The sequence below is a fragment of the Metarhizium brunneum genome, chromosome 1, assembly GCF_013426205.1.
Source record: "Metarhizium brunneum chromosome 1, complete sequence".
NCBI lineage: Eukaryota > Fungi > Ascomycota > Sordariomycetes > Hypocreales > Clavicipitaceae > Metarhizium > Metarhizium brunneum.
The window spans coordinates 1,728,494-1,756,159 of NC_089422.1; the positions used below are offsets into that span (position 1 = coordinate 1,728,494).

The window sequence follows — 27,666 nt, forward strand, 5'->3', positions numbered from 1 at the left end:
ATGCGAGCCACTTTCAGAAGTCCACGGAAGCTCATTACCCTCCTTGTGCTATCTCTAGTTGCCATCCTTGTTCTGCACCAACTTAGTTTCCATGACCAATTTCTCCTCTGCGACAGTCTATCAGAGTCGATGAAAATAGTCGACGCGTGCCCTCGATCCAATATCAAACCGAGCAACGAGTCCCTTGGCACGACCAGACCGGGCATCCCAAATATAATCCATCAGATATGGAAAACGGAGCACGTCGAAACATATTCTGCCGAGGCGTCCCACGCGTCATGGAGAGCTCAAGCCGAATCCAGCAATTACACGCTGAAACTATGGACTGACAACGACATCCTACAGCTCATCAAAGCCAAGTATGCGTGGTTGCTATCCACGTACGAAGGATACGCGCAAGACATTCAGCGCGCAGACATGGCCAGACTCGTCGTCGTTCATGCTGAAGGGGGCATCTACGCAGATTTGGACGTCTACCCCGTGTCGGTAGACGAGTTGTCCTGCTTGCGGCATCTTGGCCTGCGAGCCATCTTTTCTCCCACGGCGGGGAATGCCGGGCTCAGCAACCACTTCTTCATGGCTGAGCAGGGGGCGGATTTCCTCCAGTGGGCGCTGTACGAGGGTAAACGGCGAGGCGGCCCGTTGTCGAAGCACATTCTTCTACCGTACTTGCGAGTCTTTTGGTCTACCGGTCCTCTGATGGTGACGTCGGCTTTTCGGCAGTATTCGTGGATGTACGGCGCCTCGAGCCATGGACTGGGTGTGCTGGGCGCGGGCTACGGGGGTTTCGTGGTTCGGCATGCTGCAGGGCGGTCTTGGCATGGGTTGGATGGGTATCTTTTGAATTATGTAGCGGATCATGTGCGAGTGGAAAGCCTGTGGGTAGGTGGTTTTTGTCTGGTCGCCTTACTCGCTCTGGGGTTTATATCGTGGCCATGTCGTTGGAGAAGTATGCGTTATCGCTGAGACCGCTGGGCTTCGTGCGACAGACCTCCGAACAAATTTGATAATCATTACTTTAATATATACGAGAAAGACGATCCATGAGATTCTGTAATACAAAATGTCTTTCATTCAAATTCACGGCCTCATGGAGGCGGGTGTCACCTATTGAGTCGTGATTGGCATATCGAAACTGTTACGGTGAAAGGACTACGAGAGTAAGCCGCGGGTGGATGGTGACTAGCTCACCTTGTCAAGTTTTTCTTTCTGAACCACTCTTCGTAACAACATGTTTCGCATTGCGGAAGCTCTTCATATCGCTTAGGAAGTTCCCCGACATGGGTCCAGCTTCTTTCTAACAGTGGGGCTTTTGCGAGGGCCGTGGCCACCGGAAGAGTTTCGAGACTGAAATGAAGCTATTGGCGTCACCGGATTGATTTGTGGTGAGTTGTGCAGGCTAATGTCGAGACTCAATGCACCTGCTGGGCTGAAGCACGAGCAACTACTCTGACATGGAGGGTTGGTGGTAGAAGACCGCGGTCAACGTCCGATGATGATAGGCACTAGGAGGACATGACTTGGAAACTCGGATAGTCACTCTAGTCTTGCGCTTTGTCTAGCATGTCGAGAATACGTTGCTTTGGTTTGTCGTGATCGCCCGCTTGAGCCTCCACATGGCAGTCCGGCTCAAGCCACTCGCCAAACGGGAAGATCTGCGGATGACTCCGTATTGACTGTGGAGGAGCAACCGAGCAATGTCCGGTACAAATTCATGCAGGGTAGTGCGCATACGTACAACGTACGCAAGCCTCGCGTCACCATCGCCCTTGGCTTGACATTGCCTCCGAGGACTCCTGGATGGCCGTGAACAAGGCGCCTGAAAGGCCCCTACCAAGGAGGCTAGTCCGTCCAAAGTTTTGCAACATTGAAAGATTCCGTCAAGAAGGTCCGGTATATCGTGCTCTATGCCAATGGGGCGTTTCCGACGACAGTGGAGCAGATAAATAGATTCTTGGCAACACTAGGGTCCGGTATATTGGAGAGGAAACGTAGCTGAATAAATTCAACCAGTTGACCACACAAACAATGTCACACAAGCCTCCCTCCATGAGATGTAGGGTAATCTGTTCGGCATGGGAAAGAAAGAACCTACGGGGCACGATTTATCCCTACATATGTACCTTGAAACACAATGCACCCTCGTGTTAGAGCGGTTATCGCTTCAGACCACCAAGTCATGGAGAAAAAACGACCCAGCAACAAGGCCCATGGCCGAATATCCCCGATATTCAGCTTACAAGTATGCACATCTCGGCCATCTTCCCCATGCCCTCTGACGCCTGGCAAGTGTAGTAATTGTAATCAGTCTCAACACCCTTGGACAGGTAATTGCCTTGTATTAATATGTATTCAATCCAAACGCCACCGGTACTCCTAGGTCCTATTCTCAATTTGCTGTCCCAAAAACCCTTTTCCAAGCCCCCTGTAGGGACATTTCGTCAAAGGCAACATCCTCGTGATACGTCTTGGTCGTCCAAACGCTGCCCGAGGCCTTGACATTCTCCCACGCCTTCTTGCGCGCAAACAAAGAAAACAGCCCCGAGAAGATGCCAGCCTTGTTGATGTTGCTATTCGCACCGCGCTCCTCCATGCCGATGCCCTCGGCGTATTGCCACTGCGCCATGATGGGCGGCATGACGGAGTAGGAGACCAAATCGCCCGCCACAATCATTTCCTGCATCACCATGTCCACTGGCATGTCGAGATTCACGGCAGTCCTTAGCAGGAGCTTCGCCGCCCCCGTTTGGCTCACGGCATAGGCGGTCGTGCAGGTGATGCCTCCTGATCGGCGAATCACCCTCTCGTGTGTGAGCGCCCGGCCCTGATAGTCCTTGCCCAGTGGCACAAAGGGGTCATTGTAGATGAGCCTGATGTCGTTGTTCTCATCGGTCTCGTGGCACTGACCGAAGGAGAGGATGTCCCAGTGGCTGCTCAGCCACGGGTCGTCATCGGATGTTCTCGTGCTTTCATTCCGGGCTACTGCTTCCGCAGGCCACGCAGGGTTGTGAAGCTGCGTCGAGTTGATCTCTCTCAGGAACTGTCGGAAGTGGTTATTTAGATTGGGCATGATTTTGCGAATATTAATATCCCACGTCGCATCTGACTCGACGATGAGAAGGGGCGGGAGCTTTTGTCTGAGCATGGTCGACCATATCTGCACGAGCGTTAGAGTCTGTCAAGCCGTGTCTTTTGGGATCGTGATGGCCTACATTGGCGTGTGCTCGCCAGCAACCCTGCTCGCTTGTGCGCAGCTTGCCTGGCTTTCGGGTAGGCGGCATGCCGACGTCCTTGATCAGCTGTGGCCCAACGGCTGGATACTCGGTCAGGTCGACGCCGGAGAGATAGGACTGCAGCGACATGGCGTCGAGGCGGTCGTAGCGGCTCGGCAGGTATATAAAGTAGATGGAACTAAAGCCCAATGTGCTGTTCCCGGCGTCATTGTCCGCCGTCGGCACTACGGGGGGATAATGCTCGCGATCTATGGCTGAAGGTCCATTCTGTCCGTTGGTACGCGTGGACGGCAGCCACAAGGCAGAGCGGTCTGCGACAGGACCCGTGGCGAATATAAAGAGTGTGCTGAGGGTGAAGAAGATGAGGGCGGTTACGAGGAGTCGGAAGAGGGGGCTTCGACACGAAAGCGTGCCGCTGGAGGATACATGGGAGCGGGAAAAGGCGACTATGCTTTCAATCGTCGACATGGTCGCCGTCAAAGAGCCAGTGTCGCGGCTACTGTCAAGAACAATGGCGTTTCACCCATCTCCGTCTGAGGCCGTCCATGGAAGCCGCCTCGAAACGGAACTGGCGAGCATCAGGCAGACGAAAGGTGTCCGGTAGCAGTTAAATAGCTAGGTAGAGGGAGCTCGCTCATTTACCAGGCAGCCGAGTTTCTAAGATTAATCGCCAATAGAAACCACGTATATTCAATCGGTCTGAAGGCCGGTTCCACACTGGATCCTTTGGCTGTCGAGTCATGTCAGGCGAAACGGACAAGGCTGAGTTGACGAGGTACGACTACATGTACCGAGTCCTCTGGTTCCATGCTATGCTGCATCAATTGATCCTTTCGGCCCCTACCTTTTCTGTTGGTGGCCGAGGGCGTTGCCGGGGCTTGGATCGGCATCAGCAACGGTTGATGGCTTGCCTAGACAGGAGGAGGGGGCAGAGGCAGAATGCTGGTTCCGGGTTCGTGCGTCGATGGCTGTTGAAATTGCCAAGTTGAGAAGTAGAAATAGACTTGTACCACGACCCGGAAGATGGCTGAGACAGACTACGACCGGGGCTCTGCTATCACCCAACACGTCATAACGTGTCATGTGCAACTGGTCAAAAGTGATGTGCAATTCACAGCCTGCCCATCAAATCGCGGCACTTGATGGGAAGCGTTCCACGCAGAGATGTCCCCAGGTACGGAGTAGATCGTCCATGACTTTGGATGGAGGTAGCCGTGGCAGGGTAAAATAAGCATTTGCCAGAATTTAGCTTCGCCTGGATGTGGAGCAGCCCGAGATCTGCGCCGGCAGCCCTCTTTGCAGTGGAACAGACCATGCCAACAAGGCTTCGAGAACAAAGGGATGATGCAGGTTCAACCGGTGCCTCGTCCTCTGCCCAGCCGTAGCCACTCGACCCCTTACCGGCTCCGTGACGAGGGGTTCCAGCCATGTCTCTGCCTGGCATTGCTGATGGCATGCAGGACGGGCGTTTTCTGAACATGCAGCAGACTGCCGAGTACGTTGCGCATTTGCCGGGACCAAAAACGGAGGTTGTGTACAGAAGTTCAACGGTGGCACAAACAGGCTTTTCTACGGCCACGCCTGGCCTAATCGGGAAACAGCCATGATTCTCACCCCCCATCGTCATCCGCGTCCATGAGGAGCACCGTCAAGACCTGGCCTCTTCTCCTCGGTCGGAACCTCGAACCCCTTTTTCGACGGCTGCCTGCCGACGCGACGCGACGTGTACCCGGAGCCACTCCAACATTCCATTTCCATTCTTGTCTGCCGTGGTGGAGACCGCATAATGCCCATCAGACTCCTTCTCGAATCCGCACGCCGATTTGGACCTGCCGGTGGAAGCAGAACCCTGGAGGTATGTAGGGCTGCCGGGCCATGAGCCGAAAAGAAGTCACTGGTAATACTAGCCACGGTCATGAATCCATGAACCCCGTCCGTTTAGCGCTTTACAAAATGCCCTAGTGTCAGCCACTCCCGTATGTAAGAGGACACGCGTCTCGCATCCACGATGACGACGCGTGGGTTTGAGAAGCTGCTAAGCCCTAGTAGCCAGTCCTGAAATGGAAATGCTTGGGTCCTTGACTCTTTGGACCAGGCAAGCGTGTTGAACATCTCCGGAGCAGATTCGCGCATCTTGTCCAACGGAGTAGAAGCTCCTCGCCGGCAACGTGCGCGTCAGCCACGGCAACAAGGATCACTTTTATGCGCAAATTTGGCGCGGACAACTCAGCCATGCTGGCTTGGGCTAAATTGCCGTCTTTTGACGCCGCCGTTGCCGTTGCCCGTGGTCCGCAGCATATGGCGGTACTACGTAGCAGCGTCTTTCTACAAGTTCACTTGATAACTTGCCAACGGCAACAAAAAAACCCATCATCGCACTGTTCACGCTGCACTTGCAGTCATCTGACAGGCTTATGGCGAATCCAGCTATTCCCAACGCCTGACGCGCAATGGAGCAAAGTGTGATGAATCTATTCGCGCCGGTTTCCTCATGTTCCACCACACACATGCAAGAGCGATACAATCTCCCATTTCGTCAGTGCATGGAGGTCTCGTTCCCAACCATGGCTTCTACAGTTCCATTATTCGAATACATGAAAGTAGACTACACTGCCCTTTATTGGTTAGCACGAAGCGAAAGGACACAATGGACACGCGGTCCGCCTGTGCCTTTGGCATATGATAGATGTTCATGTCGATGCGCGGCTCTTGAAAGGCACTCAAAACTATGCATGTATTCGTTATTTGCTGTCCAGGTGAAATAAATGGCAACAACCCGCCGCCAAAGGCAAAGTGAGCGGAAAATATATAGCGCTATTTGTTGCCTAAACTACAAACATTCTGCCACCATGTGACAAGGGCTCGGAAAGAGGGCTTAGAGCAATAGGTCAATTCAACTAATAACGGTCTTTGGTATCAAAGGTCCTTAGTTTTCCTCAAGGCCGTGAGGGACCCAAGACCTCTATTTATACAAGAAGTCGGTGAGGGCCTTCTGCCCTAATCCCATGACCGTAGCCCTTGTGTAACCTTTGACATTGGGCCATTTTCGTGTAACACACCATGACTTCGCTTGGTAGGTTTTCGCGGATCAGTAGTGTTGGAGTTCTACAGGTATTTCAAGCCCCCTGCTTCCTAAGCTAGCCAACAGAAAATGCGCCAAGGAAACCTCTCGGTGTCAACTTTACAGTGGTGGTTTCAGCTTACTCTTTCCTAACTTGTATCTTGTGTGACTCACACAAGCCAACTTGTCGGCCTAAAGTCATACATACACTACATAACTAATGGCCATGCTTACTATGTAAGTTACCCTCTATAATCCAACTTCAACCTGCGTAGTGATAGAGACCTTGGATTAGTGCCTATTTTGATATTTAGCTCTAGTCTGAAACACCTTTATATATGATAAGACACATATACTAGAAATAGTGTCCATTCAGAAGATAACCAGTTGAAAGGTGGAATCAAGGGACAGGCGAGGACTAAATATATCGCTAATACGCTTATAGACTCACAACCTCGAGAAAAATGTGGCGATGCACGGCAAACCGCTCGCTGTCACTTCACCCGAGTGTACCAAGGAAATACCTAAAATTAGGAACAGGCAGCATGTGGTGGCTTCTTCACCCGGTCTTGATTGGACCTTGAGTGACAAACGGGATGTGCTTACTCTCCCCGGTTTTATTCAGCCCCCGGCTCACGCCGTCTTTTACCACTGGTTCAACTGTATCCATGTGCTGTACTCTGCAAGCCACCGCGAAATTGGCTATAAGCTTTGACTAGCGAGCAGCCATTTGAGGCGGAGCGGCAATTTCGAGGCTGCCGGATCGACAACGTTCCGTTCTCTTTTAGACCCGGGTGCTATGCATCCGTTCCGGTGACAAGCCCATCATGACAGATACAACATGAGAGGTGTAGCTGCGAAGTCGTCATTGGCCAACATTTACGGGAACGTCAGCCCCAAAGAACGAGCCACCTTCTAGAAAAGTTGCTTTCCGAAGCCGTGATGGTGATGAGAGCGTTGGGAAAATAGCTCATGCGGAGTTGCCGAGAGGCCGGAACACTGTATCGAGGATAAAAAGGTCATAAATTACCCTCCATACGATCTATTTATCACACGAGAATTTGATACCAAATGAAGAACCAATTTACTTGATAAACCTTCTTGTTTCCCTTCGCTCTGCACGCCATACTTGAGCATTCCGAGCCATTACACCTATATTGCATCTGCGACTTGAACTGCAACCCCCCCGGCGCAATGGTCTCAAGGCTATTCACTTTATCAGCCCTGTTGGGCCTTGCTATCGGAGCCGTGATTCCAAACAACAATGGCTTTCCCACACCCAATGACCAACAAAAGCTCCAAATAGCGCAAGAAGCAGGAGGCCTGCTCCCCGGTAGTCCGCCCCCTGATTCACTTGGTGCCGGCAGCATCACTGCCTTCCAGCTCATCGCCTTCAACGAGCTCTTCGAGACGGCGTACTTTAGCTCACTGCTGCACAACATCACTTCTGGGGCTCCCGGATACGAGGCCGAAAATACAGACGAGTTGGCCAAGATATTCTCGACAGTACTGGCGGTAAGTAAAAGCTCAAAGGCATACTAGGACTTAACATACATCTGGTAGTATAGCGCTGACAATATCTTTATCAGCAAGAGGAACAGCACGCCCTCGCGGCCGTGTCTACACTCAAGGCCGCCAACGCCTTTGCACCCTCCGCTTGCCAGTATCAATTCCCCGTGTCGAACCTCAAGGATGCGGTAAATCTAGCCGAGACGTTTACGGCAGTTGTCCTAGGCGCACTTCAGGGGGCAAACGTCATATTCAGCCAGGACAAGCAGACAGGCGCCGTCCAAACGGTCTCTTCCGTCATCGGCCAAGAGGGCGAGCAAAACGGCTTCTACAGAGTGTTTCTGGATAAAGTGCCTTCCGAATCGCCTTTTCTCACGACGGTCCCAGCCCCCTTTGCCTGGTCGGCGCTGCAGGCCTTCGTCGTGCCCGACTCGTGCCCCTTCCCGCTGAGCAATATCAACCTCCCTATTTTCCCTGCCTTGGAGGTAAACGGGGGGGCTATTGCCTCGGTCGAGCCCCGGGACCAGACGCTCTCTTTCTCCGCGGACGTGTCCGGCTCGGAAGCTGCTAAGGCTTATATTGGCCGCGACAATCTGTTTGCCACGTACACGACGGGTCAGCAGCTGCCTATCTCGGTGGCCATTACCAACGTGGAATGGTCCGGGGGCAGGATTAGTTTCCAGGCTCCGTTCCCCTTTTCGAAATTTGTCATGCAAGGGTTCAGCCACGTGGCTCTGACGACGGGCGACACGTTTGACAGCGCGGATGCGGTGGTGCAGTCGGCGCTTGCGGCTCCGGGGCTCATTCAAGTGAATAACCGGCTGTAACACGTGTATGTCAGACATGAATGTTGAGGAGTATGCAGATGGATGCCCCATCTTGCAGGGCATTAGGGCATGAGGAGAATGGTGTCTAGGGAAAGTGTCGTATTCACTTTATGCAGCCAACTTGGCCGACAGCTGAAACATGGCATGCTCAATCAAGAGTTGGACCTAGACTGCCGCGTGTGCTATTCGACAACAACAGCTTATATCCTCAAAGCGCCACTCACATAAAAGCCGCACGCGTACTTTGAGAAGTAAACAGGTGTCGAGCCGTATGTGCTTTCATCCAGAGAAGGTAATCTATATGGATTTCCAGAGGCCATAACCAAAGGACAACCCAAGCACGAAGTCTTGGCTCCAAAGGGTGCTACTGCGTGATAGGTATGGACCTTGAGAGGAATTAGTACCATAAATATGGAAAAGATGGTCATATAGAAGACAGATGTAAAAGAAAGCCCGAGGGTGTGAATTAGATTTAGATTAATATTGATACTTGTACAAATACAGCTTGGCTACCAACTAGTGACTTAAACGACAGCTATCGTCTTGTCAGTAGTGTGGTCGGCGTGTTTCTTGAGGCTAAAGGCGTATAATAAGTCCTTTCACCGCCACCACTGCGACAGACACGGTGAACTCGTGATGGCGGCGCTAAACACAAGGTCGAAATGAATGAATTGACAAATAGCTGGGCGTCTACGGAGTATTCCGTGGTAGATGGGGGAATGTCCTCAGGAGAGCTGACAGGTGATCTGATACGGGCTGCATATTAAGTCGAGTCCGGAATTGTAAATTGTACCGCTTCAGTCACCAGATGTGTTGCCTTCTGCTAAATTCTTAAAGAAAGGGCCGTCATTCCTCGGTACGGTTGATGTTTGGCCAGTGTTGAGTGGCGCATCTTGAGTTTCTGAATGCCTTGATGCGTCGAGTGGCGCGCGGTAAACTCCTGGATCCGTCTTGGATAAAATGGCGTTCGGTGCAATTGATTGAGAAGGAGCCAGGGCTATACTGGCTGGCTTGGGAATATGGATGGTGGCGTCTGGTTATATCGGACTACTAGTATTCCTCCGTACCGTTGACCAGGTTGACGGCATAGCATCATACAATGTACTCCGCCTTTGCTGCAACATTATGGTTTTACGATGAGAGTGTTGGCTGAAATGGCTTGATGACCAGACTGCTCCGCCTTGTGATTCCGTGTCTTACTGTGCCTGTGTTGCTACTATTGTACCTGTATTACTGTACCATGTCTTACCGTGCCGTGTCGCCCCGTGGAGTTCATGTCCACCTTTCGACCTCTCTGTCACTGCCACAAGAGATACAAGAATTGACTACTATAATTGACCAAGTATATGAGAATAATATCCATTTCTTCTAAACTCGCTTTCAAAAGAGGACACAAAGGATGTGCCCAGGGCCTCAAGTAGCGTGCAAGGGGCCAGCGTTGTAATGGTTGGCTTTCCCTAGACATCCAATTTTGGATCATAACACGGGAGAAAAAGCCCGCCATCTCCGGAAAGGATGTGTGGCTGAATCAAAAGTGATGAAAACGGTGGACGAAGCATATTCTCAGCCAGCCACCTGGCCGTCGTACTCATATATCATCTCGACGAACTCTTCTCCTCCATCCCATCCCCTCTCCTTTCGGACTTCTTTTTCTCACCCCATCGGATTCTAATTCATTGAACAAATAAATAAATAAGATAAACAGTATAGAAATTTGTGTACAGCTATGCTGAGCAGGCTGATTACATTAGGGGCGTGTTTGTTGCCCGCTTGGGGCGCACACGCTCTTGCATCGTCGGCAGATCTTCCAGTGATAACATTACCATGGGGGAAATGGCAGGCCGAGGTTGACAAGACGGACCCCCTGGTGAGTGGATATGACAAGCTCCAACACTACAAGTCTGCATTCTCACTCTATTTGGTCGAAACAAGCTTTATGTTTTCCGCAATGTTCGGTTCGGTGCAGAGCCGCAGCGTTTCGGTCCGTCCGACTTCCCGACCTGGGCCAATGACTCGATACAGAGACCAGGGAGCATCAGCTGTATTTCCGTCAACATCGAGGGATTGTCAAAGCCTCCAGGAGGTCGCGTCCCTCTCAAGGATCCGGAAAGCTTCGAGGTTCCGCAAGACGAGGACTGCCTCTTCCTCGACATCTACGTTCCTGTGCGTGCCTTTGAGCCGAATGCTAGGAAGCTATCGGTTATTGTTTGGATATATGGCGGCGCTTTTGCCCTCGGTAGCAAGAATGACGGTGAGATCCTGTACACGGGACGACCCATCATCAAGGCCTCCAACTACAATACCATTTTTATCACGGGCAACTACCGCACCGGCGCCTTTGGCTTTCTTGCCGGCGACTACATGCAGAAGGCTGGGCTTCCTAACGCTGGCCTGTACGACCAAGCATTGCTGTTCAAGTGGGTGAGCAAGTATGTCGAGCAAGTCGGGGGCGACAAGGAGAAGGTCAGCGCCTGGGGAGAGTCTGCCGGAGCTGGCTCGATCCTTCACCACCTCATCAGACAGGATGGTAAAATAGACCCCGGCTTCCAGACCTACTATGCCATGAGCCCTGCTTATGAAATGTCGTGGGATAACGCCCCTGATGGCAGACTCGACACTTACTACCGAATGTATTCCAAGTTTGCCGACTGTGGCGACAAGTATGATATCGACTGCCTGAGGAGAGCTGACCGGACCAAGCTGGTAAAGGCCAACCAGGAGCTCTTTGATACCGTTCGGCAGACGGGCCTGTTTCCCGTTGGTCCGGCTGTGGATGGTGAATGGATTCGAACGATTCCTTCCATACTGCTCTCTGAAGGTAACTTGATACATTGTTTGAACTCCCCGATATAAGAACATGCTTGCTAACTGCAACAGGCAAATCCTGGCCCGGCATCGAGTCTGGCATCATTTCACATTGTTCAAATGAGTCGGCTAACTTCAACCCCAAGGGCGTCAATAACGAGGGCGACTTTGACAAGTTCCTCGAAACGTTCCTCCCGGGGAGTCCCCTGGCTCCCCAGCGACTCGAGATCAAGGACTTCTACGACTGCCCCCGAACCCATGGCGGCAACTTCTCCGCATGTCTCGAGACGGTCATCCGAGACGCAGTCTTCACCTGCAATACACGATACATGTTCGAGGCGTATCCCGACAAGTCATACATGATGGAGTACGCCTTTGCGAGTCGGGAATCTGGCTTCCACGGCGTCGACCTAATTCCGCTCTTCACCAAGAACGTAGCCGAAGCAAAGGAGTTTCTCGAAAAGATGAATATTGCCCCGTTCTGGGCTGGCATCTACGCCGACGCTCTGCACAAAACCATCTCCCCCAAGTTCACCAAGTACCTGGCCTCGTTTGCCGTCAGCGGCGACCCCAACGGCGCAGGATTAAGGCCGCTGTGGCCGATGGCCAGAGACACGGAGCAAGGCGTCTTGGACGATGTCATGCAAGTGAGGGAGATTTTGGCTCTGCAAAAGTTTCGACTCGGCAAGGACGACCAGAATAAAAAGGACAGCTGTGATTTATGGCTCAAGATTGCCCACGAGGTTAGACACAAGCCAGAGGGTGCCCTTGGCCAGGAGGAGCTTTAAACATGTGTGACTGGTCATAAACTAGGTTTCAGGATACGTCCCGATGCACTTGCTACGTAAGAGTAGGCTGTGCAGACATCAAATTGACTGGAGGGTGTCCTAAAGAGCTCATGGTATCCCCTGCGTGCCAAACATCGCATTAAGATGCTTAGTTCAATGTTGTCTTTGCTTGTACTTCAAGTCGTTTTTCCACAAAGACAAATCTAATCGATGTTGGCCCAGTAAAATCTAGTCTTTGACACTACTGAGTGTTTATATGGTAAACACGTGGTTCCACCGATTATCTCATGTGAATTACAGCCCTTTTAGGTTCTTATATCAATCAAGCCCAGTTTGACACTAGTTAACCCAGCCATCACGAATGGTTGACCGACATGTGGTCTCTGTGCTGAGAGTATAATGGCGCAACATCACCTTATTAGTCTCCGATCTATTCTCTTCATTCGCTTTTGTTCCTGCGGAAGAAGCGTAGGGTTATTTTGAATCAGAAACAAATAGCACAGACTTTTTCACCCCATATTTCCTCGCCTTTGAAGGCTCTCCTAACGTGCAAGTACACCCTCGTGTACCTGAGCTGTGAATATCAGGTAAGCAATCCATAGCCAATAGGGATCCTAAACTTTCTTCAGCTTGCTCAATACCGCTTGGTCCTTGTGTGCTTGAGCATTGTGCTGAAGTCACAGTACCGTCATCAATGACGTACACGCATGCTTACAAAGCGTCCCACAAGAAAAGCTTGACTGTTGATAAAGTCAATGCAATTTCCTGTAAACAACTGCTTACAATCTTATTCTTCCGGATGTGTAATAGAGAAGTCTCTTGAAAGGATGAACAGAACACTATCATGTTTTCTGCGGCACCGGGGAGGAGAAAGATGTCTCCTGATTCTAAAACGGAAGACACCAAGATTAAGGATCGTGACGTGAGCGACGATGATGCTCAACCGATAGACCCCGAATTTTTGTTTGGTCCATTGCCATCAAGCTCTTTTGATGAGACTGAGTGAAAATCGGCAGTCAAAAAGCCGACGACGACCAGCACCATGACAGATGACGCCGAGGGCGAAGATGAAGAGCGGAAAATGGAACAGTCCGAGGAGTAAATTTGCAAAGAAGCGCCGGGACGGTGAAAGCGTCTCATAGACGACATGTAGTCAATAGACAGGCTCTTTTTGCTTCATGGCTCTATGCCCGAACCTGACTACCATGGTGACACGATGCAACAGTAGTAGGGTTAGGGTCAACAGAGTCGGATACAAGACATCCGGAATTGTCAGGTTTGTCTGCCCAGAGCGCATTGTAGTAATCGGATGAATCACTCAAGTTAGCTCATTAGCGGGCGACCAGTTGACATTTTCTTTGCCTTTGCGTGATGATGTCGCGATAAAAGGCCACTGGGGAAGGATCATATTGATGGCTTTGGAACCAGACCTTCCACTGCTTATGCCTCAAATCTTTCTGCTCTATGCCGTCATTCTGCATCAACCCGGAAGCTTCCACCCCTCGTTCCGCCATTGCTTGTTTCGTCTGTGCTACGAACTAACCGTCATGCCAGGAATGTTTGCAGGAAGAAGGAAAAGTTTGCACACCATCCTGGCCAGTCCAAATCACGTACATACTGGCTGGTAGAAAGCTGTGGCCACTACCGGATCATTCCGTCCGTCTACTCTCCCTGTGCGCCTGCAGTGAAACATTGCCCAGAACAAAAAACTTGCTTCGCTGCCACGAGGCGTATGATTGTCGATGCTGTCAGGGGCGATGGCAGGGTATGGACGATTACAATGTGGTGACAAGTCAACCCAATCTCTAGTGCATGAGCTATCTCTAGATGAGGGAAGATCTATTTCTCACCCCTAAATCAGCATATTTAATACCAGGCAGCAAGGAAGATGCGTATGGCAAAAATGTCGTCATCTACCATAGACCAGTAGAGCTGTGTTGGTTGGATGCTTTTCAAAATTCGGTGAGAAGTGGATAGTAAGCAAAACTAAGACCCGGTCGCGGCTCGTGATGGAAATCTATACCACATTCCCTCACAAGGTCCTGCATTGACTCGGTGAATCATGGACAGTGGCCCAGGCGTCCCATCTGTTCTTGTACACGTGTAGTATTCCCACGGCAACCAATGTATCCCCTTGACAGATATTAAAACTTGCGTCTTTTATTCGCTGTGCTTTTGGAGAAATAGTCCTCATGACGTCCACTTGTCCTAGCTTTGAACATCCGGTGATTATCATGATACGTCAGAGCAGTCGCCTATGGCAGAGGAAAGATTCCACGCCACATCGGAGAAGGAAATGGTCTGGCTTTGGACCAATCAAGCGGACCATTCCCACACAACCGTCAAACGAGATAATCAGCTCGGGTTGGACGATGCTTGCCGCCACTTGTTTTGCAACATCACACAGCAAACGCGAAAATGCCCGGCGCAACAGTGACGTCACGACCGCCAACGCCCTGGAGCATTCGATGGTATAAGTGGCGTTGCGAAGCCATTCAGATTATTGTTCGACGTTGTGTAGGGCAACACAGGCTTCCATCCCTCCCTTGTTCGCGGCGGTCAAACAACCTGACTTCATAACTTCAAGGGCTGCTGTGCGCTTGCACGGACACACGACAACATGGTAAGTCGTCCAACTGCCGACATATACACAATACCAGTCATGTCTTGCCCTTTGACTCATCGGCGTTTAGGGGTTACCAGGGCCAAAAGGTGCGAGTCAAAGCGAAACTCACTTGCCACCTCATGACCGTCCATCTGTCGTGTCGGTTCCTGTCACGCCTGGCATAGGCAGAGAGTCGTACGACCAAGACTATTTCGAGAGGAACGCCCTGCAGTCACCAAGCACGACTCCAGGCACTGATTCCAAGGTGGCGCAATCTCCTACTATTTCTCGTAAAGATGCAAGGCCTGGCTCCTCCTCTGAGCGACGGAGACGACCGAAACAAAACTCAACATTGGATGGAAACATTATATCTGTCACATTCACAGTCCCGCATGTCTTGGAATATCGCCAAGATTCAGACTGGGTACGCTTCCCCAACCCGCAGCACATCTTCGTTGACATCGATAGCTAATGTAGACCACGTAAAGGAATTGCGGCGCTGCTACAACCGCTCAGCATTGTTGGACGCGCTTCACCATCTCTCTGATAATGGTCCTCACAACCACACTGTCGTGGCGTGGACGGGCGAGATTCGCCAGGCAGCCGACAGCAATGACGATGCCGTGTCTGACGACAATCTGCCCATAACTCCTTCGTCTACATCTATTTCTCTAGGGGGTAATGCGCGGATGCAAATACCCCCCTCGAAAAACGTTTTTGTCACGCGCGCCGACCAGCTTCGGCTTGAGCAACAGCTACACGAAGATGACATCTCCATCGTGCCCGTCTGGCTTGCAGACGAAAACGACATGACCACGGAAGGCATACGATTGCATGACCAATCGAGATGGAGACGGTATGCGGAACACGATCTATGTGCTTTGCTTCATTATCGACAGCATCCACCTAGCGAGCCGTACTCCGAAGGAGGGAGATGGGCGGATTATTGCCAAATGAACCAACGATTTGCGCAGAGGGTTATCGAGACCTACCAGCCCGAGGACACTGTCATCATTCATGACTATTACCTGATGCTTCTACCTCTGCTCCTGCGCGAGCGATGTCCCGATATAAGCGTCGCCTTCTACCTCCACACGCCTTTTCCTTCCAGCGAGTTAATACGGTGCCTTGGCAGACGGCAAAGCATTCTCAACGGCATCCTTGGTTCCGACCTCGTTGTATTCCAGTCCTTCCACTACGCCCAGCACTTTGCAAACACGTGCGCCAGAATTCTCGGCCTGGAAGCCACCAGCCGAGCTGTCCAAACGGCAACGAGGCGTGTGCGAATCGAAGTGATTCCAATGGGAATCAGCATCGCCACCGTCCACGCGCTTGCGTGGAAGGCCACCGCCATAGAAAAGTGCGCCCTGCTCAAACAGCAGCACGGCGGCAAGAAGATCATAGTCGCGTACGACCCCAAAGACCGACTGGGTGGCGTGGACAAGAAGTTGCTCGCCTTTGATCGCTTTCTCACCAAGTACCCCGAGTATCGAAACCGCGTCATCCTCATACAAGTCATGAGCCCGACTACAATGGAGGCCGACGATGCCCAAGAGGCCGACTACGCCACGGGCGTCGGGGAGCTCGTCGCCGAAGTCAACCGCAAGTATGGCTCGCTGGATTACATGCCCATCCAGCTGCAATCCCAGAATCTTAGCGTCGACGAATACTTTGCCCTGCTGCGGTCGGGGGACGTCGCGCTCTTCACGAGCGTTCGCGACGGCATGAGCACGACGAGCTTGGAGTACGTCGTGTGTCAGCGCGACGGTCATGGCCCGATTATTATATCCGAGTTTAGCGGGACGGCGAGCAGCCTGAAGGAGGCTATTCACATTAATCCCTGGGATACGGATGGCGTCGCGGACCAGATTTACCGGGCGTTGAATATGGAGGAGGAGGAGCGGCGAGATATCCACGCGGCGGTGTATAGGCGTGTTGCGGAGCGTGATGTGCGGCACTGGGCGACGACTTTGCTGCGCCGTTTGAAAAGGGCTGTTGGGGCCCGCGACTCGAGGTATTTTGGGGCCAATGGTCTTGCTGATATTGGTGAGAAATAGATTCGCAGACGAGTGTGTACGAGTAGTTCGCCTATTGTAGTTGAGGGTTTATGAATGTATGGAGAGGCTGGTTGGATGAACACATTGGAATACTACTGGACGTTAAATCGAGGACGAGGAGCTCATAGTAGGGGCACTATCCGCTGATAATATGTATTTGACTATTTTCGGGCTACGAGGGTGACCCAGTCAAGTAGTTCCAGGGGGTATGTAGCATTTTATAACATGTCAATTATCGCTCGAAATGTATGCCAAAAGCCTCCTCTCGAGAAGCTTTGTCCAAAATTCTTTGGATTTAGCTACGACACAGCTCATTGCCAATTACTGATTGGTTCTTGAAAATTACTATAAATGCATCCCAAACGATAGGGTTGCGAATGTATTGGCTAAACGTTCTGTTCTATGGAATAGACTTAGACACAGTAAGGAGAGCCATTGATAGTCGTGCAAGAGTTGTCCCTCTGCTGGCAGTAGTTATTGGTAATGCACTGCATACTATTAGCAATTTTCTTGGCCGAGATACTTGCTGTACACGTCACTTACGCGTCCACCCGCGTCACCGATGGCAATGGCACAACTACTACACAGATGGTTGCCATGCTGGTCGTTGACACTGGCACATTGCTGTTTTCCTAAATAGAAAGGAGGACGTTAGCAGAAATCTTCAGCACATGCCCTGCGTCTGGTCTCGTTTACCGGGAGTGCAGCCCTGGGCTACCGAAGAGAAGACGGCAGCGGCAACAACTGTAGCAAGAACGGAGAACTGCATGTTGAATTTTTACGTCTCAGAAGAGAGGGAGTAATCGATTGAATAGAGTAGTTGTGAAGATGGATCGTGGAGTAATGGATGCTGAGTTTGAAACCTCAACGATTGCGGATATAGCAGTCTTTTTATACTCAGAGGCTGAACGCTGGTTTTCCCTCGACTTTACGACGCCGACGAACCGAGGTGGAATGACTTGGCAACTTTGACTAATGTTGGCTGACCAACAACCCAAATGCTCCTGTTGGTTTAGAGAGCCCAGGGTTACATTCATGATGCACGACTAGCTACAAGTTGCATCGAGTCACAAGCCCTTGGTTCGATTTTCTTGAGTGAAGGATTGTAAGTTCTCGGGACATTCCAGGTCTGGGACCAATCCAACCGGCGATTACTTCTCATACAGGGTTGTACAAGGTCAAAATGAGGGGCTCATGGCCATCGGCATAAGCAAAGAACCGTGACCTGGCAGACGGTCTGCATAAGAAGTGGTGTGTGTAGTGACTGAGACTGACGTGAGACTAGAGTTGATAACTAACAAAAAACCCGCATGTATCAATAGCTCGGAATCTTGAAGTTGTCGGCATTTAGCACATATCCGCCGCGTACTCCGTGGAATTGAATAACATGATGAATATATGCACTATCTGCACGTATCTCCCATAGACGGCAAGGTTTCCTGGTATTTTTTCTTAGCGAAACTGTGTTTCCTGGTCGCATGATCCGTAAAACATGCCCGCCAACTACCCCTTGAAATCCTGCATTGGTTATAACATGCCGGTTCCATCCATGTCTTATTCGGGAGCTCGGCTACGTCACCGTTGAATCGTCTCAACATTGAACCATGCAACGGCCCTCTACCCCGCAGACTAAGCAATACGTCTAACCCGAATAGAGACAAGTGTGCTTTGTTATTATCAAAGACTTCCCGTTGGGTGTATAACAATTCCGGAACCGAGCTCGCTTCTGGCTGCTTGGTTAAGTAACCGCCAGGTATAGTAAGCGGGATTTGACAATTATAAACTCTCAGCGCAATTTAAGAGACAACTTATTTGGGCTAGGCACTAGTTCATAGTTGACATGAGATTGAAAATAAAAAGGATTCAATAAGACATTACAACCGAGCCTTGCTAGAGTCTCACGAACATGTTCTAGATACATAGAGTGGGCACGGCATCTTTCGCCTACCATGCACATCTCGTTTAAACACATGGTCGGCCTCGACATCACTGGCGCCCGAGCTCGTCAAGGATTGGGAACAGTGGGGGCGTTGCTGACACCGCCCATTGTTTTCACTTAAACAGGCTTGTTTATAGGTCGGAGGATGGATTTGGGGAGACAGCACTACCGCAAAGGTCAAGGGCTTCATAAACCCGGAATCTCCGGCGGTAGGCAGTCACGTTTTGAATGCTAGTTGCGGTTTGAACAAACAGCATTTCAGGGCTACTTGGCTTACTGAAAAATCAAGGAGCTTACATGGATTAGTCTGTAGTTGATCGTTGGCTTATTAAACCCGTTACGCGTCCACTTGGTCGCTGACGGGTAAGCCTGCGATGAGAGGTCATTTTTTAGGACATCTGCCAACTTTGTTGGTGAGGGAAAGGAGACAAGGTATTTCCTCCCTCTTGCAGGTCTCGTTCTCCTGGTCCATTCCCACTAGATTTGTAGTGAATCTTTGCGATGTCAATGGCTGTACCACAATCTCTAAAGCAATAGATACCAATCAAGCTGGTTATCTGTAATGGGGGATCTCTTGGAGCCAGCGCTGGATGTAATTGCGGCTTTGTCGGCGTTAGCACTGCTATCGGAGCAGTCATGTCGAAGCCAGCCGACAGGAACTCTGGAGGCGTGCAGTAGCGCCTTTTAATCTGACATGCTCAACAAACAGCCGGATTTCAAACGCAGACCGTCACATCAAAGTTCTCCGACGTAGTGTACTATGTAATGCTGTCAGCGCGATTACGACGACTGTGCCTGCAACGCGGCGATACCCATATTGAGGATCCCGAATCGGGTACATCCGCACGGCGTCTCACACATCTAACCAGCAGCGGGTGACATGTACTAGGAATTCGCTCATCCTATAAGGGCGGAGGCATAGGCGATAGTAGTGGTGAGCCCGGTGTCATTGACTTTGGCCACACTAGGATTGGATGCGGGAAACTGCCTAGGGTTAGGGTTATGTTTTGTACAAAGAGGACATGGACGGCCCAGGAATCAAACGCCCTGGTTTACTCGTAGATTACCAATCAAAATATAGCTCACGGCTTCACAATGAGATTAGTTGACCCAACTGCAACTCTCACTCTCCAGTGTTCCACAGCCGACACCTAGCCTTCACGCATGCACGACCAAGAAGATGTGAGCAACATCTACGCGCGCCGATATACGCCAAATGTAGCCAACGCATTCATCATCACTCTCCGTGCCCATATCCACCCCAGTCCTATAAGAAATATTGATCAATAATACCACGACAAAAGTCAAAGCACCGGAAACGCCACAAGAATCCCGGCGTCTCCACATGAACCCCGTCAAGTTTAGACTCGTCGACATGTCATGAGGACATTCCTCCCCAACCGCACCCATAGCCCGAGGCCGCTCTGTCCAAGCACAGCAACCACATACATCCCATGAGTAGCGACAAGCGAAGACGAAAACCCGTCAACACCGCCCCCAAGAGCGCAAAGCGGTTCCAGGTCCCCCGCGCCTGCCAACGCTGCAAGTCCCTCCGCCGAGGATGCGAAGAGCGCCGCCCCTGCGGCCGCTGCGTGCGCGCCGGCGCAGCAGATGACTGCGTCCAAGCTGGCCCGTCGGATCCGTCCCAGACGCCGTCGTCACCCTCGGGCCCGGAATGGGCGCAGGTGGCCGCCGTCGCCGGCAACCCAACCCTGGTGTCCGAGTGCGCGGCGCTCTTCTTCGAGCACTGCTTCCCTACCATACCCATCCTGACGCCCTCGTACATCAGCCGCCTGCAGCAGAAAGCCGCCGCGGACTCCGGCCCGCCCGAGGCGTCGGTCCTGCTGGCCGCCCTCTGCGCCTACGTCCTGCTGCACGTCGACGAGCCGCCGAGCGCCCTGCCACGCCGTGACGGCCACTACGGGACGTGGTTGCTAGACACGGCCTCGGCGGCGTACCGGGCGTCCTGTTGGCATCTCCCACCCTCTCTGGACACATGCCTCCTCAGCTTCTTCCTGTACGCGGGCCAGACGCGGCTGTCCAGGCATACCCAGACGCTGCTGTTCCTCCGGCAGGCCACGGCCCTGTGGGATCTAGCCAAGGACCGGCGACCGCCCGCGGGGACGGACACAGACACGGCACGGGAGCAGAGGACGCTGCTGGACAGGCTGTTCTGGGTCCTGCTGGCCTCGGAGCGCTCGCACGCCATCCGCTACGGCCGCTCCATCACGCTGCATGTGACGCCGGACGCGCCGGATCTAGACGCACACAGGGACTCGTCCCCGGGGCTCTGCATCCTGGCGGCGCTGTTCCGGCCCATCGACTCGGCCTTCATGGCCGTCGTGAACCGCGAGGCGGCTCAATCGTCGTCGGCCTCTCCCGAGATGCTGGATGCCGCGGAGCGGTGCGTCAACGCCGCGGTGCCCGCGCGGTTCCCCTTCCGGGACGTGCAAAAGGCCAACCTGCGCATCACGCAGCTCTGGCTGCGCATCGTCATCTGGCAGCTCCGCCTGCGGCTGGGCCAGCTCACCGACGTGTCGCACCGGCGCAGCCTGACGTACCGGTATCCGCTGGACGTGGCGAGGGAGCTTGTCCTCTCGACGCGCGACCTTGCCACGCGTGCCATGGCCGTCCATGGCGTCGGCCTGACGGAGAAGTTGTTTGATATCGCGTCGGCCGTGGTGGACGTCATGGCGGGCATCCCGCAGGCGCCGAGGCTGCCGCATACGGGGGTGGAAGGGCCGCCCGAGGATGATTTGGCCTATATACGCGGCTTGGTGGTGCGGCTGCCCGGCGGCAAGGACGTCTACGACGGCTTGTTGGAGAGACACCTTGAGCAAGCGCTGCAAAGTCCGCTGCAGAGCCAGGCGGTGCCAAGTCAGGGGCTTGACGAATCACCAAGATGAAGGTTGAGATGTGCGCGAGGTGAAATGGGAGACAAATCGTATCACGTTGGCAAAGAACGCCTCCCCAAGAGAAAAAATCGTGTTCTATGTATATATATGTATATATGCCTCTACACATGGTGCTTCTCCTCACCAGCATACGGATCAACGTGCGTCTTTGCAAACTTGCGCGCCGGCACGCCCCTCTCAAACAGCTCATCCAGCTCCGCATACGTCCGTCCCTTGGGCTCAGGCAATCGGAAAAAGACCCAGACCACGGAAAGCAGACAGCTGCCGGCCCAGAAAAACGCCGTCCTGGCACCCCAGTTCCACGCAGTCGAACTCAGCTGATAATTGGTCATGACGTTCACAAAGATGTTGCTCGCGTTGTACGCGGCTCTCGCCAGCACAATCGTCTTGTTCTTCAGCCGCGTGCTCGACAGCTCAGAAACGAGCGAATACGTCACCGGTCCCACGGTAAAGTCGTACACAAACGTAAAGATGATGAGCATTGCGCCAATCGCCCACACCGAGTTGTTATCCGCCGAGAAGGACAGGCAGCCCACGATGACGAGGAGCGCGAATTGGCAGCACAAACCGCCAAAGTGAATCTTGCGCCGGCCGACACGGCTCATCAGGAGCCAGGAGCCAGCTGTGCCCACCATGCCCAGCGCATACTGGCCCATGGACAGCGAGAAGCTGTTTTGGGGGTCCATGCCCGCCTGCGTGAGGAAGTAGGAGAAGTAGCCCATGAGGTTCTGCCCGCCCAGCGTCTGCACGAGCCAGATGCCGATGACGATTTCGGAGCGACGCAGGTCCACCCCCTTGAAGCAGTCGACGTAGCTGACCCCTTCTTTCAGCTGGCGCTCCTTTTCATTGGTGTGCTCGATGAGAGCCAGTGCGGCGTCGGGGTTGAATGCCGTGTGAGAAGGAGATGTGAGGCGCAAGAGAGACGCCTTTGCGGATGCGCGGTCGTTTTTGCGCATGTGCCACCAGGGGGATCTGCGTAGGCATATTAGCAGGGGGGGTTGGCAAGATCAAGCAACATGGTTTTTTGGGAGGTGTCAGATGATAATGGGGGAAGCATGGGCACATAATTTCTGTAAAGATTCGTCCTTGACAAGAAAAGGGGGGAAAGCTGTACAATGTATCCAAGCAGATATATCAAAACGACTTACTCTGGAGCAAACAACACGCCGGCAAGAATGGGAACAGGCCATACCCACTGCACCGCAAAGGGAATCCTATATGCCCACTCGTCTGTACGTCCATTGGACCCCTTGTTGACGGCTGCGGCAAAGAACTGTCCAATAACCCAGCACATGTTGATAAAGGTGGTCAGATAGGGGCGCAGCACAACTGGCGCAACCTCGGATGCGTATGCCGGTGTTATACTTTGAAACGCGCCCCAAGGAATGCCTATTATCCTCATTAGTTTAAAATAGAGAAAGAAAGAAAAGGCATATAAACGGCAATGCAAAAGGTCAAGCATATGCAAGTCACCGGCAACATTGTCATAAAAAGAAAACTTGAACTTACCACACAACACCTCCCCTGCCACCAGGACCCCGACACTTGGCGCAAATACCAACACAAACACAAATGCAATCATCAGGGCCAAAAACAGGACCATGCTCTTCTTATACCCCCATCTATCAACCGTCCACCCCGCAAGGATCAAGCCAATGATCTCGCCTGCCCTCGCGCCGTTGGACAAACCAGACTGCCAGGCAGCACTGACGGCGTATTTCTTAGTGGAAGTATTGTACGTGCCGTATTTGCGATTGAACGGCTGCGAGGCGTACAGGTTCCCCAGCAGGGCGAGGTCGTAACCTTCCATGATGAGGGTGGACGAGAGGAGGACCGACCAGAGGATGGCTTTGGGGTAGAGATGGAGGGCGGTGCCAAGGGACATGGATTGTTCCGCGATGGCGCCAGACTTGGCTTCTGCTATGAGGCTAGATTTGGGGTCATAGTTGCCATCTTGGTGATGCTTGTGGTGTTGGGGGCCCTGCACCTTGACGTCCGTGGATGATGGATCGTGAGCCGCCATGATGAAAGCTCACGGAGTAAAGGGAGAGTATACTGAGGGTAATCAGTGGACCAGAATGCAAGTCAACGCCATGGTGATGAATGTAACGTTGGCGGCAGCATCAACCCTTTTTATCCTTACTCTGGAGTGACAGCTCATGAATAGTGGAGAAGCCTCGTGGTTTTTTTTTCACTACTACGGAGTACTCTCCCGGCCCATGGGGAAATAGTCGTGTGGGGTGCATCGGCTGTTGAGAATCTCGCAGCTGAGGTTGACAACGTCTAACAGGAGACTCCGCGTGATGCGGCTGGTGACATGGAGGGAGGCGGAGTTCCACGGAGTTGTGGTGATGCTGTGGAGGCAAAGTGCGGAGTCTCCGCGCGCAAGACATCCTGTTGAGGAAATTATGAGAAATATGCTTCTATTTCGAGCGGAGAGCCCGCCATAGTGAGAGCTAAGGCCGACAAGGACGCGGAATGAATGTTCAACAACCTACCTGACCATGGTAAAAATTACAAATATATTGGATCAAGGCGCACGAGAGACGAATCTTCTTTCATCTTGGTTCAAAGCCATATTTTGCCCTCTTCCAACCTGAACCGGGCGGTCACCTTGAGCAATCGACATGGGTGCTTTCATTCGCCATGAGACGCCCTACTGGAAAGAGGCAACCTTTTACCAGGTCTATCCAGCTTCCTTCAAGGACTCCAACAATGACGGCTGGGGAGACCTTCCCGGTCTCATCTCCAAGCTGGACTACATATGCGATCTAGGCGTCGATGTGGTTTGGGTTTCGCCCATTTTCGAATCGCCCCAGAAAGACATGGGATACGATGTTTCCGACTACCAGGCCATCTACGCACCTTACGGCACGGTACAAGATGTTGACACACTCGTGAAGGAGTGCCATTCGAGGCACATGAAAGTCATCCTAGACCTGGTGGTTAACCATACCTCGTCTGAGCACCCGTGGTTCAAAGAATCGCGGTCATCAAAAAGCAACCCCAAGCGAGACTGGTACATTTGGAAACCAGCGCGGTACGACAAGAATGGCATCAGACACCCTCCTACCAATTGGCGAGGGTACTTTGCAAGCTCAACCTGGACATGGGACGAGACAACGCAGGAGTACTACCTCCATTTGTATGCCGCCGATCAGCCGGACCTCAACTGGGAAAATAAGGAGTGTCGAGAGGCCATCTATGACGAAACCATGCGCTTTTGGCTTGATCGCGGGGTTGACGGATTCCGCATCGACACGGTGAACAAGTATTCGAAGCGACAAGATTTTGTCGATGCGCCGATTACGGATCCTAGTTCTGATCATCAACCAGCCCCGGAGATGTGGTGTAATGGCCCTAGAATACACGAGTTCATCAAGGAGATGAATCGCAAGGTATTGGCTCCATACAATGCCGTTTCTGTGGGAGAGCTATCCTTGACTCCGCACCCGTCTCAGGTTGTCCCATATGTGTCCGCCGCGGCTAAAGAACTCGACATGGTTTTTGAGTTTTCCGTGATCCGTCTTGGAACGGGCGATGGTTTCGGTGCAAAATATATCTACAACCCATACCCTCTCACCAAACTCAAGGACCTCACACAAACATGGCAGTCGTTTATCGAGGGCACAGATGCTTGGGCAACTGCCTTTATAGAAAACCATGACAACGGCCGAGCCATATCGCGATTTGGAAATGCTTCCACTCGCGAAAAGTGGCTATCGTCTGGCAAGACCATTGCTCTATGGCAAGCCACTCTCACTGGGTCGCTTTTCATTTACCAAGGGCAAGAGATTGGCATGGTGAATATGCCTAGGGCCTGGGGCATCGAAGAATACAAGGATATCGAGAGTCGCAACTTTTACGCCGAGGCAGCCGCGTCGGGTAGTGACGAAAGGGCGCGAGACACCATCAAGGGTCTGCAGATTTTGGCAAGAGACCACTCCAGAATCCCCTTTCAATGGGACAGCTCACGCCATGCTGGATTCACCGACAGCGGGAGGCCTTGGATGCGAGTGCACGACAATTACCAGTCGGTCAATGCCTCGCAGCAAATTGAAGACCCGGAGTCGATCCTAAACTTTTACAAGGCCGTGTTGAAGATGAGGAAGGAGTATCGCGATATCTTCATCCACGGAACCTTCCAGCTGATTGACGCAGAAGACGAGAAGATTTTTTCATATGTCAAAACATCTAGCCAGCGGGTCAATGAGCGCGGACATCTTGCAAAGGCAGTTGTAGTGCTGAATATGAGCGACGAAGAACATGAATGTCCCAGTCTACGAGAGTCGCCGAAGGCCGGCGAGGACGAGTGGCGGTGTTTGATCAGTACAGAAACAGGTATTGCGGGGAGCAAAGCGGATAGATGCTCATCGATCGGTGCTTGGCATGGGCGCGTGTATGTCAATTTTAGCTATTATCAATAAGTTAGTGATCTCAGAGTTGAGACTTCGGGTTAGGCGGCCTGTATTTCGCCTCAAATCCTTCGTCGATTCACATTGTGTGTTTCGGGAGCCTCCCTCGTGACGTCTCATACCCCAGGCCGCAGATTCGTGAAGGGGTCTAGATGCACAGGCACTGGCCCTGAAGTTTGGAGCTAACATTGAATGCGCCCTTCAGCCACAAGACAGCCGGGCAGCTAGCTTGATCCTTCGTTGTGGGTTGGCTCCATCTTGTTTTCCCAGAAGCTTCCCCAGATGCCCGGGAGGTTGGTTTGATCCGGCCCACTAGCCCGATGTGAGTTCGACGGCTAGACGGCGTTTGGCAGTCATATCCGACGGCATTTCTTATTGGCCCAGCGCGTTGATGGATGGTTACTGGCAAAGCCAGCAGCATTGGCTGTTGTGTTGTTCAGTAGAAGCAATCAATGGAATCGTGTGGGAGCGGCCACCCGTGTAGGAACGGCTAGTTCTTTCGAAGAACTTGTTTCGAATAAACTGGCAAAGCCCGTGAGGAGCCGTGTGGTGAGGCAGTTGGCAATCTGAGATTTTGATTCCGGAAATTCGCTGATGATTCGTTGGCATGCTGCCACCGCGGCTGAAGCCACCGGCTGCCACGGGCTGCCACTCAGGCCATCTTCAATTATTCGGTTGGTCAATAGCACCGCTGTTTGGCAGGGACCATGAATCGCGCAAGAGCCATTTGACGCCAATAGCTCGCCCGGAGTAAAGTCAGCCATTTGAAATACTACCAGCATTTGCCGATGCCGCGCCGCCACTGCAGGTTGGTACCCCTGGGGCGCCAACTTGGTAACCTGGTTGCTGGGTTTGCTGGTGTTTTGTTGGCCTGCTCTCCGTATGTACGGAGTACTCGGCAGCCTTGGGCACTGACCGCGTGTGGCAATTTACTTCCTGGAAGCGTCATAGCTCATGGCTGCCCCTAGCAAACCAAGACAGCCGATGTTAGATGTTAGTTAAATGTCAGATGTTAGACGTTGGACGTTGGACGCCGTACGTTGGATCTCTGCGCTTCGGAAATCACTCCCGAGCCAAACCCGACCGATGACTTTGTGTCGGGTTTGCCTGAGAATTTGACAAATGACGCGGGTACAAAAGAAAAGGCAAGCCGGGCGAAGACGGGCGAGACGAAAGATTCCAGTTCCCAGAGAGCCAGAATCACCACGAAAATATCAACGAGCCAGACGCGAGGTTCATATTCGATATCCAGGTAAATCCAGAGTAAAACGGGTCGATGGCTGGGCACAGAGCAAGGTGCAGAAGCGGGGCATGCTTGGAGTTGAGAGAAGGTCACTTGGTCTAGAGCGAGGAAGGAACGAGCCTGTTCATGCCTGTCCAACTCCCAACTCTTTGTCGCAGCACCATCTTTCATCTATCTCCCATCTCTCATCTCCCGTCTCCAGTGTCCCCTCTGCCGTCTTCCATTGCTTCCATGCAATATCCTACCTTTTTGTTGGCCGTCCCTGTCTG

At 52.3% G+C, this 27,666-nt stretch overlaps 10 protein-coding genes across 10 annotated transcripts; 7 read left to right on the forward strand and 3 right to left on the reverse strand.

The window, feature by feature from the left end:
- imt1_0 (Inositol phosphoceramide mannosyltransferase 1) lies at positions 1-844 on the forward strand (the record flags this gene model as incomplete). The annotated part of the gene is made up of 2 exons (XM_066129587.1): positions 1-665; positions 724-844. 2 exons carry the CDS (start codon positions 1-3, stop codon positions 842-844), a joined length of 786 nt encoding a protein of 261 aa, XP_065986009.1.
- A 1,545-nt stretch (positions 845-2,389) lies between these two features.
- Positions 2,390-3,701, reverse strand: G6M90_00g005320 (uncharacterized protein; the record flags this gene model as incomplete). Its single annotated transcript, XM_014686694.1, has 2 exons — positions 2,390-3,157; positions 3,213-3,701. 2 exons carry the CDS (start codon positions 3,699-3,701, stop codon positions 2,390-2,392), a joined length of 1,257 nt encoding a protein of 418 aa, XP_014542180.1.
- Positions 3,702-7,488: 3,787 nt separating this feature from the next.
- On the forward strand, positions 7,489-8,630 carry G6M90_00g005330 (uncharacterized protein; the record flags this gene model as incomplete). Its single annotated transcript, XM_014686695.1, has 2 exons — positions 7,489-7,809; positions 7,884-8,630. 2 exons carry the CDS (start codon positions 7,489-7,491, stop codon positions 8,628-8,630), a joined length of 1,068 nt encoding a protein of 355 aa, XP_014542181.1.
- A 1,726-nt stretch (positions 8,631-10,356) lies between these two features.
- Positions 10,357-12,223, forward strand: G6M90_00g005340 (uncharacterized protein; the record flags this gene model as incomplete). The annotated part of the gene is made up of 3 exons (XM_014686696.1): positions 10,357-10,497; positions 10,563-11,448; positions 11,508-12,223. 3 exons carry the CDS (start codon positions 10,357-10,359, stop codon positions 12,221-12,223), a joined length of 1,743 nt encoding a protein of 580 aa, XP_014542182.1.
- Positions 12,224-13,097: 874 nt separating this feature from the next.
- On the forward strand, positions 13,098-13,325 carry G6M90_00g005350 (uncharacterized protein; the record flags this gene model as incomplete). Its single annotated transcript, XM_066129588.1, has 2 exons — positions 13,098-13,191; positions 13,240-13,325. The coding sequence occupies 2 exons, from the start codon at positions 13,098-13,100 to the stop codon at positions 13,323-13,325; spliced, it is 180 nt and encodes a 59-aa protein (XP_065986054.1).
- Positions 13,326-14,843: 1,518 nt separating this feature from the next.
- On the forward strand, positions 14,844-16,885 carry TPS2_0 (Trehalose-phosphatase; the record flags this gene model as incomplete). The annotated part of the gene is made up of 3 exons (XM_066129589.1): positions 14,844-14,846; positions 14,917-15,252; positions 15,317-16,885. 3 exons carry the CDS (start codon positions 14,844-14,846, stop codon positions 16,883-16,885), a joined length of 1,908 nt encoding a protein of 635 aa, XP_065985723.1.
- Positions 16,886-17,298: 413 nt separating this feature from the next.
- Positions 17,299-17,654, reverse strand: G6M90_00g005370 (uncharacterized protein; the record flags this gene model as incomplete). Its single annotated transcript, XM_014686698.1, has 3 exons — positions 17,299-17,373; positions 17,429-17,517; positions 17,582-17,654. The coding sequence occupies 3 exons, from the start codon at positions 17,652-17,654 to the stop codon at positions 17,299-17,301; spliced, it is 237 nt and encodes a 78-aa protein (XP_014542184.1).
- Positions 17,655-20,278: 2,624 nt separating this feature from the next.
- G6M90_00g005380 (uncharacterized protein) lies at positions 20,279-21,730 on the forward strand (the record flags this gene model as incomplete). Its single annotated transcript, XM_014686699.1, has 1 exon — positions 20,279-21,730. The coding sequence occupies one exon, from the start codon at positions 20,279-20,281 to the stop codon at positions 21,728-21,730; it is 1,452 nt and encodes a 483-aa protein (XP_014542185.1).
- Positions 21,731-21,840: 110 nt separating this feature from the next.
- MAL31_0 (Maltose permease) lies at positions 21,841-23,762 on the reverse strand (the record flags this gene model as incomplete). The annotated part of the gene is made up of 3 exons (XM_014686700.1): positions 21,841-22,711; positions 22,888-23,128; positions 23,249-23,762. The coding sequence occupies 3 exons, from the start codon at positions 23,760-23,762 to the stop codon at positions 21,841-21,843; spliced, it is 1,626 nt and encodes a 541-aa protein (XP_014542186.1).
- Positions 23,763-24,366: 604 nt separating this feature from the next.
- On the forward strand, positions 24,367-26,166 carry MAL2_0 (Alpha-glucosidase; the record flags this gene model as incomplete). Its single annotated transcript, XM_014686701.1, has 1 exon — positions 24,367-26,166. One exon carries the CDS (start codon positions 24,367-24,369, stop codon positions 26,164-26,166), a length of 1,800 nt encoding a protein of 599 aa, XP_014542187.1.
- Positions 26,167-27,666: the final 1,500 nt, after the last annotated feature.